Genomic DNA, 12,427 nt, shown 5'->3' on the forward strand with positions numbered 1-12,427 from the left:
ATTTGGGGAGTTTGAAGGCGAGACCATCCGACACCCAAGAACTCCGCTCGCTGCCCTAGGAAGAACAACTCGGATGCATGCTGCTCCGAGTCGTAAAACTTAAAAAACGTTTGTACTGTCAAAAGGCGAAACCTTGCAGTAAGAGACGGCACCCGCGCTTCCAGATACAAAACATTGTTTGCCACGTATTTAGGGAGACGCAAACACAGGCGCAGAGCTTCTCGCTCTAAGAGCAGAAGTGGGTGCAGTTTGTATGCAGCTACTCCAGAAAACAAAACGGAACCGAATTCCAAGGTTGGCCGGATATACATTTTTTGAATCAGCAGAAGAGCATGTCTGCGCATACCGCAGCGAGGGCTACTCATCCTTCGCAGAAGGCCTACCGCCCGAATCCCTTTCGCAGCAACCTGATCTATATGTGACCGCCAAGAGAGAGAGGAGTCATAAGTTACTCCGAGATATTTTAGGGAACATACCTGAGGAATGACATGATGACGATAAGACAATGAAATGTGTACCTGTTGAGTAACCGGAAAAGGTAACAAAGCGCACTTGTTTACATTGACTTAAATGTAATTCAGTAACCATCGGTCAAGGGAATTTAAATATGACTCTAAAACCATATACACAGAATGTAAATCACTCGCAGCAGCAAAGAAAGCTATATCGTCTGCATACACGTACGTAGTCACGTCAGGGGAAGTCGGAATCGAACTGAGTAAGAGGTTGAATAGAACAGGGGAGAGAACTGCACCTTGAGGCACACCTCTAGATTGATGAAATTTCTTTTTAGAAACTCGGCGTTGACAACAATAAAATTCTCTGTCAGCCAGGAAAGCTGACACCCATTCCACAAAACTTGGCAAGCCCAGAGCCCGTAGCCTGTACATCAGAGGCCCATGTTCGACACTGTCATATGCTTTCGAGATGTCTAGAGTTACCAGCGCAGCATACTGTCGACGCCGGCGCGCTAGTCGGGCACGGCTTTCGAGGTCAGTATGCGCACACCATATAGAGCACCCAGGCTTGAAACCAATCTGACAGGGGTTAAGTAGTCCCTTTTCAGTAATAATGGGCATGATTCGTCCATACAACACGCGTTCAACCAATTTCACCAGATTCGATGTCAATGAAATTGGTCGAATGTTGTCTAAGACCAACCTTTCGCCTGGCTTTTTAAGCACCGGGATAATTTTGGAAACACGCCATACATCCGGGATCCATGGGGTTCTTAGAGTAATTTACCAGCTCCAATATTGCATTGGGGGATTCGTCGAACAGTATTTTAATCATCGCAGAGGTGACACGGTCAGGACCAGGAGCTGCAGAAGGTAACCGATTTATCACCTGGGAGAGCTCAGAAACCGAGACATTAAGGAAATCATCATAGTGATTCCCAAGCAGTTGTGGGCGAGAGAGCGCAGCCGAAAAACGGTGTTCCAAGCCTTTGCCAATTTCTTCTAATGACCTGGCAAGCTCTACTGGAGTCAGCACATTAGAGGGGATGTCGTGAGGCGGTGGTAGCCTGTTCCTTGACCTCAGAAAGCGAAACAAGGCTTGTCTGTTATTAGATTTTGATAGATGGTCATAATTCTCTTCATCATATTTTTCTTTTGCCCCAGCGACTGTGCGCTTAAAGGTAGCTGCAAGAAACTTATAATCGATCCAATTCCGGGGACATTGATTATGGATAAGTTTCTTCCAGGCTGCCTAGCGCCGCCTATAATCCTTTGAACATTCTGCATTCCACCAAGGGCTCAGAGAAGTGCCTATGCCATCGCACACTGTAAACTCTGATTGCCTCCGTACCCGATCTAAAATAGAGCATAAGCCTAACACCCTGCTCTCCTGAGACAAATTCGGCAAAGAGAGTAGTTCTGAACTGAGTGAACTTTTGAACTTGTTGTAATCGACTAGGGTGCAACTGAATCCGCCGATAGAAGTCATCGGACACACAATGTCAAAAGTGAGTGGGAAATGGTCACTGTTTGTTGCAGAGTCAACCGGAGTCCAGGAGGAAACTGCTACCCCTGGGGTTGAAAACGTTAAATCCAATGCTGATCGGGAGTGCCCACGGAGAAAGGTCGGAAAACCCGAGTTATGACAGTTTAGGTTATTCACACAAGCCCAATGCCATAAACGCAAACCGCACTGGTCTGTTCGATAACCCCAAGTCAAGTGATGCGAATTGAAATCCCCAACAAGCAACACATGTGATCTGCTGACAGAGAGTAAGGAATCTAATGGCTGTGTGTCATGAACCCCAGATGGAAAATATACATTTGCGACAGTAATGGGATGGAAACCAGGAACTGAAAGATCCACTGCCTGAATTTCGCAATGAGCGACCACACGCTGAAACACCAATCGTGCCTTGTGACAGAATCTGGATGAAACCAGCAGAAGCAAACCGCCCCCCCCCCCTTGATGGGCGGTCCATTCTAAAAATTCGATAATGTTCCATTTGAAATGAAAACTCTTTCGACAACCAGGTTTCTTGAAGCGCCATGACATGAGGAGAAAATCGATTTGAAAGAGTTACTAAATCAGTGTAGGCTGATTGAATGGAACGGCAGTTCCACTGCAGCACTCTCAGAGACCCTATTCTGCCGAGAAATCCGCAGCAGCAACTGCCTTTTCCAAAACGCTGTGGTGACCAGTTTTTCCTGAATTACTCTTTTTTATTTTGGATTGACGGGAGCTAGACGGACCAGCAACGGCCAAAGGAGACCGGCTACGTTCCTTAGCTCGAGCATCGAGCTCCATCAGCTCAACACACCCATCAATTGCTCCGGTCGTGACTTCAGGTACATGAGTTGGAGGCGTGCGCTCTTTTTGCGGTTGCATTGAAACAAGGGAAGGCGTCTCCGCACTGAGTTCAGTAGGTACTGCAGGATCCACGGATGACTTCAACGCAGCATTGGAGGTCATTATTGAAGAGGTCATTTGCGCCACCATGACTTGCGATATGCACTCTGTTACTGAATTCACTAGCCGATCCATGACCTTGGCCATTGTTACTGAATTCACTAGGCGATCCATGACCTTGGCCATTGCCTTTTCAACCGCTGTAGCAATCGCATCTGACAGGCTTGAATCCGCGACCGCAGTCGTCTGCCGTGCTGCCACACTTGAGTACCCGTACGTCCTTTCCTTAACAATAGCCATAGCCTCGCGCCTTGAGCACCGGCGCTTTTCTAACACTTCCAGCACCTTAACCTCCTCAGCCCTTGCAGGACAATTAGAATATGTGGCGGAGTGACTACCGCTGCACAAGCAACACATCTCATCTTTTGAACACCTTCCTTCACGGTCATGATTACCACCACACACACTGCACCTTGAGCTCGACTTGCAGGCGTTCGCGCTGTGGCCAAACCTCCAGCAGTTGCGGCATTGAAGTGGCCTTGAAGAATACGGATCGACCCTGAAAACCAGGGGCCACACCTTCAACTCAGATGGACAGGAGAGACCCGCAAAAGTGGCAATTACCGTTTCAGTTGGAAGTTTTGTTTCCTCGACGACCCGAGTGCACCGATGTACAGAAATCACCCCTGCGGAGGAGAGTTTCTCTAGCGTTTCCTTAGGGCTAAGGCGTGGGTTAACCCCTCGCACCAGACCTTTAGAGCACGCCAAGTGCGGCGGTATAAATGCGCTTACCGACTGGCTTCCAAAAGCTGTGCACGTTAACAAATCCATGATGCAGGCCTGGTCGGCCGACCTGCACACCACGCCTCCTCTGCCGTACTGCCGGGCATCACAGATTTTTAAGAGGTGAAACGTAATCGCCTGTAGCGCAGTCTGAACCGCATCCGGGTTATTGAGTCGAATGGCGCCACCATCCGATGGAACCAAGGCCACGGGAATAGTGCCGACGCCACCCCGAAAGAAGGCGTCCAGGGGGAGTTGGTTAGGGGGGAGGCTGGCCGACCAGGGGGAGTTCCCCTGGCCAGGAGAGGACGTCGACATGCGCCCCTAGCGACCTGCAAGCGCCCTGCAAAAGCGAAAGACAATCAAGCAATCAGAAGGTAGTGATACGAACAGTCACCGCCCAGTGAGACCACGCCCGCCTGTCGGGGTTCGAAGCCACTCCTCAAAGGCCGTCTCGACTCTTCTTCTTTACCTCAACGCTCACTTCTTCCTTCGACTTCGGCAGGCGGCAATCGCACTTAAACTTTCTCTTCGCTACACTACCTCCCCCTATAAAGAGGCATCGTCCCGATGCTAACCCGAGAGCAAAAATCACGCTTCGGAAAACCACACAGGGGCCCAGAAATCTTGCTGGCCGATGTAGAACGCAGTGGAAAATGCAGGCGATTATCGCGTGTAATACGCCTTAAGCCGGACAACGTGCACAATTTCAGGGCGGGAGGAACGGCGAGACGACGGTCGCAGTCCTTCGGGCAGCACCTCGTAGTTCAGCTCACCGATGCGGCGAAGAACCGTATACGGGCCAAAGTAGCGCTTCATGAGTTTCTCGGAGAGACCTCGACGCCGCACCGGCGTCCACGCCCATACCTTGTCACCAGTGTATAAATGGACATCACGTCGACGGAGATTGTACCGACGAGCGTCTGTATGCTGTTGGTGCTGGAGACGGAGTCGAGCGAGTTGCCGAGCTTCCTCCGCGCGCTCGCAGACTACACGGGCATCATCGACTACGTCGACAGACGGCTCGCGTGACAACATAGCGTCAAGCATTGTGGTGTCCTGTCTGCCATGCACCAGCTGGAAAGGGGACATACCTGCCATCTCCTGGACTGCGGTATTATACGCGAAGGTAACGTAGGGTAGTACCTCGTCCCAACTGCGATGGGCGACGTTCACATACATGGCGATCATGTCAGCCATCGTGTTGTTCAGCCTCTCTGTCAGCCCATTGGTTTGTGGGTGGTACGCCTTATTTCGGCGGTGGCTGGTGCAGCTGAGATGGAGGATCTCCTGTGTGAGCTGTGCCAGAAACGCGGCACCCCGGTCAGTGATCAAAATGGCAGGGGCACCATGACGGAGCACAATGCACTCAATAAAAAACTGGGCGGTCTCAGCAGCCGTCGCAGAAGGAAGTGCTCGGGACTCGACGTATCGGGTTAGGTAGTCGGTGGCTATGATAATGTACTTGTTACCCGACTACCCGGCTTACCCGGCTTGTTACCCGGCTGGAGAACACCAGCTGGTCGTATAGAAGGTCTTTTCCGTCTTTAACACTCTCGACAAGTTTTGACGTAGTGACGGACGTACTTGGGAAGTTGCGGCCAATAATACTTCTCTCGAACACGTGCAAGTGTTCGGCTGTAGCCAAGGTGACCAGCAGTAGGATCATCGTGACAAGCTTCAGCCACCTCGGCGCGCATGTCTTCTGGCACAACAAGAAGACATGACCTCGGGCTGCTGTCGAAGTTCTGTTTGTACAATACGCCGTGCAGAATACGGAACGTCGGCAGAATACGCAGGAAAACGCGGGGCACCACGTCTTCGTAGCCTTCCAGGTGTGCAATCAGCTGACGAATCTGAGCATCATTGCGCTGCCGAGCAGCCATACCTGCCGTGTCCAATGCCCAAAGGAAGCCGTCCTCGTCGTCATTATCGGCCCCTGGCGCCGGATTCACGGGGGCTCGAGACAAACAGTCAGCGTCATTATATTTGCGGCCGGATTTGTAGATGTTGATGACGTCGTATTCCTGTAGCCGCAGGCTCCACCGAGCAAGGCGGCCTGCGGGGTCCTTGAGATTGGCGAGCCAGCACAGGGAATGGTGGTCGGTAACGATGCGAAAAGGGCGACCGTACAGGTAAGGCGGGAATTTGGTGATCGCCCAGATGACAGCGAGACATTCTTTTTCAGTTGTCGAGTAATTGCTCTCCGCCTTCGAAAGAGCTCGGCTGGCATAGGCAATAACCCGCTCGGTGCCGTCCTGGATTTGCACAAGCACTGCCTCTAGTCCTTTGTTGCTGGCGTCCGTGTGGAGTTCAGTGTCGGAATCTTGATCGAAATGGCCTAGTATAGGAGGCGCTGCAAGGGCGTGCTTTAATTGGCGGAATGCCGATTGCTGCTCCTCGGTCCACTCAAAGGCGACGCTATCCTTTGCAAGACGGTAAAGTGGCGCGGCGATCTGGGCGAAGTTGCGAACGAAACGTCTGAAGTACGCGCAGAGGCCGAGAAAGCTGCGGACAGTCTTCCTGTCGGATGGTGGAGGGAAGGATTCTACGGCAGCCGTTTTCCCTGGATCTGGCTTCACACCCATTTGGCTGACGAGATGGCCTAGGAACATCAGCTCACTGTATGCGAAGCGGCACTTCGAAGGCTTGAGCGTGAGTCCGGCGGTTAGGAGAGCTTGAAGGACCGCTTCAAGGCGCAAAAGATGGTCAGCGAGAGTGCTGGAGAAGATGACAACGTCATCCAGATACACGAGACACGTCTGCCACTTCAGTCCGCCGAGCACAGTATCCATGACTCGTTGAAATGTCGCGGGCGCTGTACACAGGCCAAACGGCATGACCTTAAACTCGTAGAGCCCATCCAGTGTTATAAATGCGGTCTTCTCGCGGTCGCGCTCATCCACTTCAATCTGCCAGTATCCACTCTTCAAGTCGATGGACGAAAAATAGCGGGCATGACGGAGACGGTCGAGAGTGTCGTCGATGCGCGGTAGTGGATACAAGTCCTTCTTGGTCGCCTCATTGAGTCGCCGGCGGCGAGCACAGCTGGTGATAGCCGGAGCACAAAAACACACGAACCAGAACACAGGTCCGCCCGCAGCAGCGTCGTCTTCGGCACGCGGCAACCATACTTCAACTTTCTCTTCGCTACAATATGGCGCTGAATCACCCAGCGCTGAGAAGGTCAATGCCAATTCTATGAGGTATTCTTCCAGGCTAGGTGTCTTTCCAAGTGTGGGGCCAGCAGGAACTTTGGGTCGTAGGAAGACACACAAAGCATAATGCTGGCGAAAACTATGAAGGCTCCCTTTCTCTTGTTTCCTAAATCAACCCTTCACTCGCCCTGAGATCAGGATTTTTCATCCCTGTGCTGGGTGGTTACGATGTTTAGCAAATATTCAGGAAGAGGTAGGTGGATCTTTGTCAGCTACAGATAATACGCGAAAAAATAAAAAAAATCTCTTTTGTGGGTTTTGTGTATGACGTAAGGGCAGGCTAAGCAGAACCCCTCAATCCTGCTCGTTCCGTTACCCGATTCAAATCGGCGAGTCGATCATCGCTTAGTACGTGAACGTCTCATGTCTGAAGATGGCGTCGAGAGGTGTTTTGATATTGTGCTTCCGAGACCGCTTTGTTGTCATGAACGCCGTTGGGAGATTGGGCACATCCTCCGCTCCCTGGCTCACGTCGCATCTTGGTTGCATGACATGCCAGGTTAATCGCAACTGTACGTGAATAAGAGTAAACAGGAGGAGACCTGTATCTGGCCACTGGGGATGCGGCATATACGAGCAGAGGAAAAAATGCCGCTGAGATTACGCGTTATCAACGCAGCGTTTAAGCAGCGAAGCTGTTATCTTCGTGTCTCGTTCCGACCGACCTTCTGCCCGCCGCTTCCGTTGGTACCTGCTTCTGCGGCTTGTACTGCGTGGTCTCTGGCGCCGTTACTGCGCCTCTGCCGGAGCGGCACGTCTGGCCGCTGCTGCGTCTTTGGCCAACGAGGAACATCTAGTTGCAGAGTGTGCGAAATTGCACGTACACAGCTCGGCGATGCTGTAGACGAGGCAGAGCAGACGCCAGCGATTCGATCCTTACCTACCGCGGGCTGCACAGGCCGATCCTGCTGGAAAGCTATGCGCAACACGCTCCAATAGCGGCTTGCTCTTGTTGACGATCGCAGTGTGGGTTGCATTGTGGGCGTGGTTTTGTGACAAGGGTTTATGCGAACAGCAGGCCACACTCGTCGCTGCAAAGTTCTGATAACTGCTATTGCTTTGAAATAGAATAATCAACAGAGCCGCGTCTCCTTCTGTAACAAGTGGTATGAAGGAACCCAACAAAAATCGCATACCCAACAAATCTGGAAAACAGCATTTTTGAGCGGGAAACCACTTATGACCACAGTTCTTTCAGATAATGTATGATTTTTCTATAATAGTCAACATATCCGCAGATCACCCGATGACAGTTTAGCATTTATCTTTTATTAACAATTTTGCCATGATCAAAAGCGCTTCTCGTTGGTTCTGCACGGCAGTCTTAACTAATCGATGCAACCAATGGAAACGCTTGAAACGAAAGATTTTGCTACATATCAAAATAATGAACCATTAGCTTCGAAATTCTCGTAAATATGTCTTACAAATTTCTAATTTTTGAAATTTTTGCCCGAAATTGTGGAACATGACAGCATTAAGGACAACAGTGCCGTTTAGTGCAGTGTACACAATGGTCAGTGCGGGCGGTGATAGTGCATGGCTCTCAGCCTCAAAAGTACTTGTCGTCCGAGAAGGTGCAATGGCTTTCATGACACAAACCCGAGGATGTTTAGTGGCATTGACCAAGGCGTCCTTGTTTGCAGCGCATTACTAATCAGTGCGAAAGAAGTCAGGCTGGATTCTACACTTGTACTTGCAGCCTTTGCCAAATGAGCACTTTAAACAAGCACTGCAGATCAGCCGTGCTTTTCAGAATATCGCTTCGCGTGTTTTTTGCGTCAGTTGGCTTTATATGTACAGTGCTTTTCGGCACTGGTGTTTTTTAACGGTGGGTGAAAAGCCAAACTACGTGAACGTGCTGTCATGAACAAATCGTCTACCACAATGAGTAGTAGTTTAGATAATATCAGGATATTGATTCATGGAGGGAGATGAATTAATGGTATTATGACATCATCATCCTCCATTCGCACCATCACTCTCTTTTTTATTTTTCCTTCCCCCCTTCCCCAGTGTGGAGTAGCAGGCCAGGATTACCTTACCGCCGGCCGACCTCTCGGCCTTCCATTCATGAAATTACTTTCTTTGTCTCTGTCTCCCAACCTAAAAATTGAGCATTATTGCTTTAACAAATGTTCTCGGCAAAACAGGTTGGAAATGAAACTTGGAACAGCAAAACGGTACTTGCTACAACCAGCAGTACAACCCTCAACGTTCTCCTTTGGCAACTACGAAGCGGTACAAGATACGAGGTTCGTGTCTTGGTCATCGACGAGGACGGAAACCACAGGGAACACGGTGCCAGCACTACTCACTTTCAAACTGCCTGCGGAGGTAAGCTAAAGTGTGACTTGCTCAACTGTCGTCATTTAGTAATGGGACTTTTGTTTTCAGCGCCAGCATTTGCTCCTCAAAATGTGAAGATCGACAACAGCAGCACATCAGCAATCGTGGTCAAGTGGACGGTAAGTGGCCACGGTATGCAAGCATTCCTAGCAAAAATTTGGAGGACGCTTAAGCTTCGCCTTTAACATTGGAACGCGACAGCGTGTTGCAACACTGCCAGGAAGTCCACGAAATGCCGATCGGCGCGACGCCTTGCCCGTTAGACAAATCGCTCTGCTACGTACGGAGAACCGGACACGCGGAACTGCAAACCACGTGAGAAGCGCTGCCAGTCGCCTTGCCGAAACGCGCGGGGCACAAGTTGCAGCCGTAGTTCGTCGGCACATCGTTCTCGACCAAGTCGATGCCACGAACGCCAGCGTAGCTTCCACGCCGAACGAACGGGCAGCAAGCCGCAAGCTTCATGGTGAACGCGCTTTGGATGTGCGCTACGTTGTTCGCCGCTCACCGCGTGTTTCCCGCGTGCCCGCACGGCCCCACTGCGCCCGAACGAGACAAGCGGGAGGCGCTGCTGTCGCGCGCTATCTGTTGGGGCAGTGGCGTACATCGCAAGGAGGAGGAGGTGGAAGGAAGGATTTTTCGCTCACGGCTAACGCCGCCAACGCCGACGACACCTCCTTTTCTGCGACACGGGGCCCTTAACGCTGTCGCGTTAATATCTTTTTCCTTAAATGCCGCAAACGGAACATATGAGGGCCACTTCTCGACAATAGTTACGTGAGTAAGAATGAGAGCGCAAATCATAAACGTTGCTGCTGTTGCTTAACTCTTCTGAAATGAGCATACCCAGGTGGGAGGATTGCCGAAGGCGCCGGCAGACCAGAACAAACCGGATTACGGACCAAGATCGAATACTGATGCTCAGTTAGGCATAACGGCATTGGTTAGACATAAAGTTCAAATTCATCAAACAATGGTAGAAACACGATGTCGGCGTGTAGACGAGCTGTTGTTACCAATGTAAAATCGGTTAGGGTGCTCAAATAACGTACTCGACAAAAGGTGCGCAGAAATACTGTATTTGAAACCTTTCCCCTTAATGCCGGAGCTGGGACGCAACCCTTCATTGCCACAGCTCACTCGACCAGAAATCGCGGGTTGAAAGAGGACAGATTGTGATCGCGATGAATGGGTTCTCCTTGTGAACTCGCATAGTATGTATCCTCTGAATAAATATTTTCCTCTTAATTCCCTTATTCCTGCCCAGTGCTCTTAAAAAATATTTCAGTCTGTTTTATCGTACACGTTAGGTGTAAGGATGGAATGCATGCACGATTCGAGCAGCGATTTCCAGTACCGGTTACAAGCAGTTACGGCTGCACTCCCATATTGGCTGCGTCCTATCGCTGCAGACATGCTGATGACTTCGTGCACTTCCCGTCGTCCAGCTAGGATATATGCTCATGGTGTCCCTGGCTGCTCTGTTGGCTTGTGGAGTACTTAGTGTCCCTCACTGTTCCGCTGGATGCGCAGCACGCTTGCCGTTCCTCGCTGCTTTTGGAGCTTTTTCAGCTGCTGCCTTCAGTTGCAAACATTTTTTTTCGCCAATCCCAGGACTGAGCGTTCTTGGCTTCCTGACGCCTCGAAACGCTTTCCCGACTCTTTGCTCTCCTTGCTCTCGAAGCCGCCTTACCCTGGCCGTTTGCGCCAACGTTAAGATGCTCTTGGCGAAATAGAGCACCCTTTCTGTCTTCTGACTCATCCGCCGTTATTTGACTTCCACGGCTTCAGCACGAATGAAATGAAATAAAATCTGTATTTCCACCATGTACACTGCAGGTGGAAAGGAAAGGAAAAAAAGCTGCCTGTAGGCGGCTTCCCTACTCCATCGTCACATTTTCGGCGCTTCGACATCGTCAATGAAAAACGGCTTGGTTGATAGCTTAAAGGGGTTTAACGACCCAAAGCGACTCAGGCTATCAGGGACGCCGTAGTGAAGGGCTCCGGAAATTTCGACCACCTGGGTTCTTTAACGTGCAATGTCATCGCACAGTACACGGGCTTCCAGAATTTCGCCTCCATTGAAATTGATCCCGCGACTTTCGGGTCAGCAGCCGAGTGCCATAATTACTGATCCAGCGCGACAGCTTCAATGAAAAATAGAAGCGTTGAACAAATCAAAGCAACTGATCAGTGGAGAACGAAAAGTAATGCACCCTATTCAGATAATCCAAATAACAGGATAGGTGGAATTAATTTTCCGGTATAAATACATGGATCGAAGTTCAGCAGTGCTAAAACAAACAAATCCAAATGAGTAGATTGTGAATGGTTAAGTGATAGGAAGGAACAACATAGGTATTCCATACCAGGAGACAAACGAAATGCGACAACTTTCAAACATTCTCCATGTCAGGTGGCATAATATGCATGCTTCTTTTCTAAATTCGTCAAAGTATCCAGGGTAGAGAGAGGGTAGGTAGTTGGATCTTGACAATCACAATGAGGACTGTTCAGAGGCGTGCTCCTGGAGCTGGCCAACGTTTCGACAGAAGAGCTTGTCTTCGTCAGGGCGAAGACAAGTATCCAGTATCCAGGTTTCTAGGATGCATCCAAGTTATGTATATTATATCTGACTTCATACTTAACTCTAATGTTGTCATAAATAGGAAAGAAAGGACCCTGGAAAGAAAGATGGCAAGGACGACAGCTGTTTTAATTGTCGATATGGCTTTCCTGACGCCGCGATGGATTTTGTGCTCGTTTGATAACCCAGAATGGTGAGGCGCATTCGAAATCCCGTTCATGCTATTAGATTCTATTTCACCAAGAGCGCCACTTGAACACAAGTCGCCCCAACACATCCGTCTGATTTCCCATCATTTTTTTAACATATCGCCAAACAGTGACGCTGCATAGTTACAGCTTTTCGCCGTTTGTTTGCGACCAGTGATAGGTGGACTAAACGGTCGCGCAGTCACTTGCATCCGCCATTGATGTTTACATCGCTAGTTACCTGCTACCTATCGGTGGATCTAACATATATGCGTGGAAACAAACCCATATTTGAAACAAAAAAATGCAGAGGAATTTGACACTTCACATTCCGTCGTATATCTGCCGCTCAAAATCATCGAGCCTACCCTCCCAGCATCGGCTGACAACTGCACCTCACACAGGACTCCTCCTAGTGTCTTTCGTAATGTTAG

The 12,427-nt window shown here is 50.0% G+C and overlaps 2 protein-coding genes across 3 annotated transcripts in view; one reads left to right on the forward strand and one right to left on the reverse strand.

Moving 5' to 3' along the window:
• LOC144109491 (receptor-type tyrosine-protein phosphatase T-like) overlaps nt 1-12,427 on the forward strand; it is a 190,273-nt gene that overhangs the window by 98,153 nt on the left and 79,693 nt on the right. The window contains 2 exon segments of the mRNA XM_077642312.1: nt 9,023-9,206; nt 9,267-9,337. Of these exon segments, the coding sequence (XP_077498438.1) occupies nt 9,023-9,206; nt 9,267-9,337 (255 nt within the window).
• LOC144109492 (uncharacterized) lies at nt 3,346-4,031 on the reverse strand. Of its 2 annotated transcripts, none has more exons than XM_077642314.1 (3): nt 3,661-4,031; nt 3,493-3,554; nt 3,346-3,406 (listed from the first exon to the last, which is right to left on the reverse strand). In XM_077642314.1, exons 1-2 carry the CDS (start codon nt 3,967-3,969, stop codon nt 3,549-3,551), a joined length of 315 nt encoding a protein of 104 aa, XP_077498440.1. In that variant the 5' UTR covers nt 3,970-4,031; the 3' UTR covers nt 3,346-3,406; nt 3,493-3,548. The 2 variants fall into 2 exon arrangements, with proteins under 2 accessions (XP_077498440.1, XP_077498439.1); XM_077642313.1 differs by having other exon boundaries at nt 3,377-3,427.

Source organism: Amblyomma americanum, chromosome 11 (assembly GCF_052857255.1).
Source record: "Amblyomma americanum isolate KBUSLIRL-KWMA chromosome 11, ASM5285725v1, whole genome shotgun sequence".
In the NCBI taxonomy this organism is placed as follows: domain Eukaryota; kingdom Metazoa; phylum Arthropoda; class Arachnida; order Ixodida; family Ixodidae; genus Amblyomma; species Amblyomma americanum.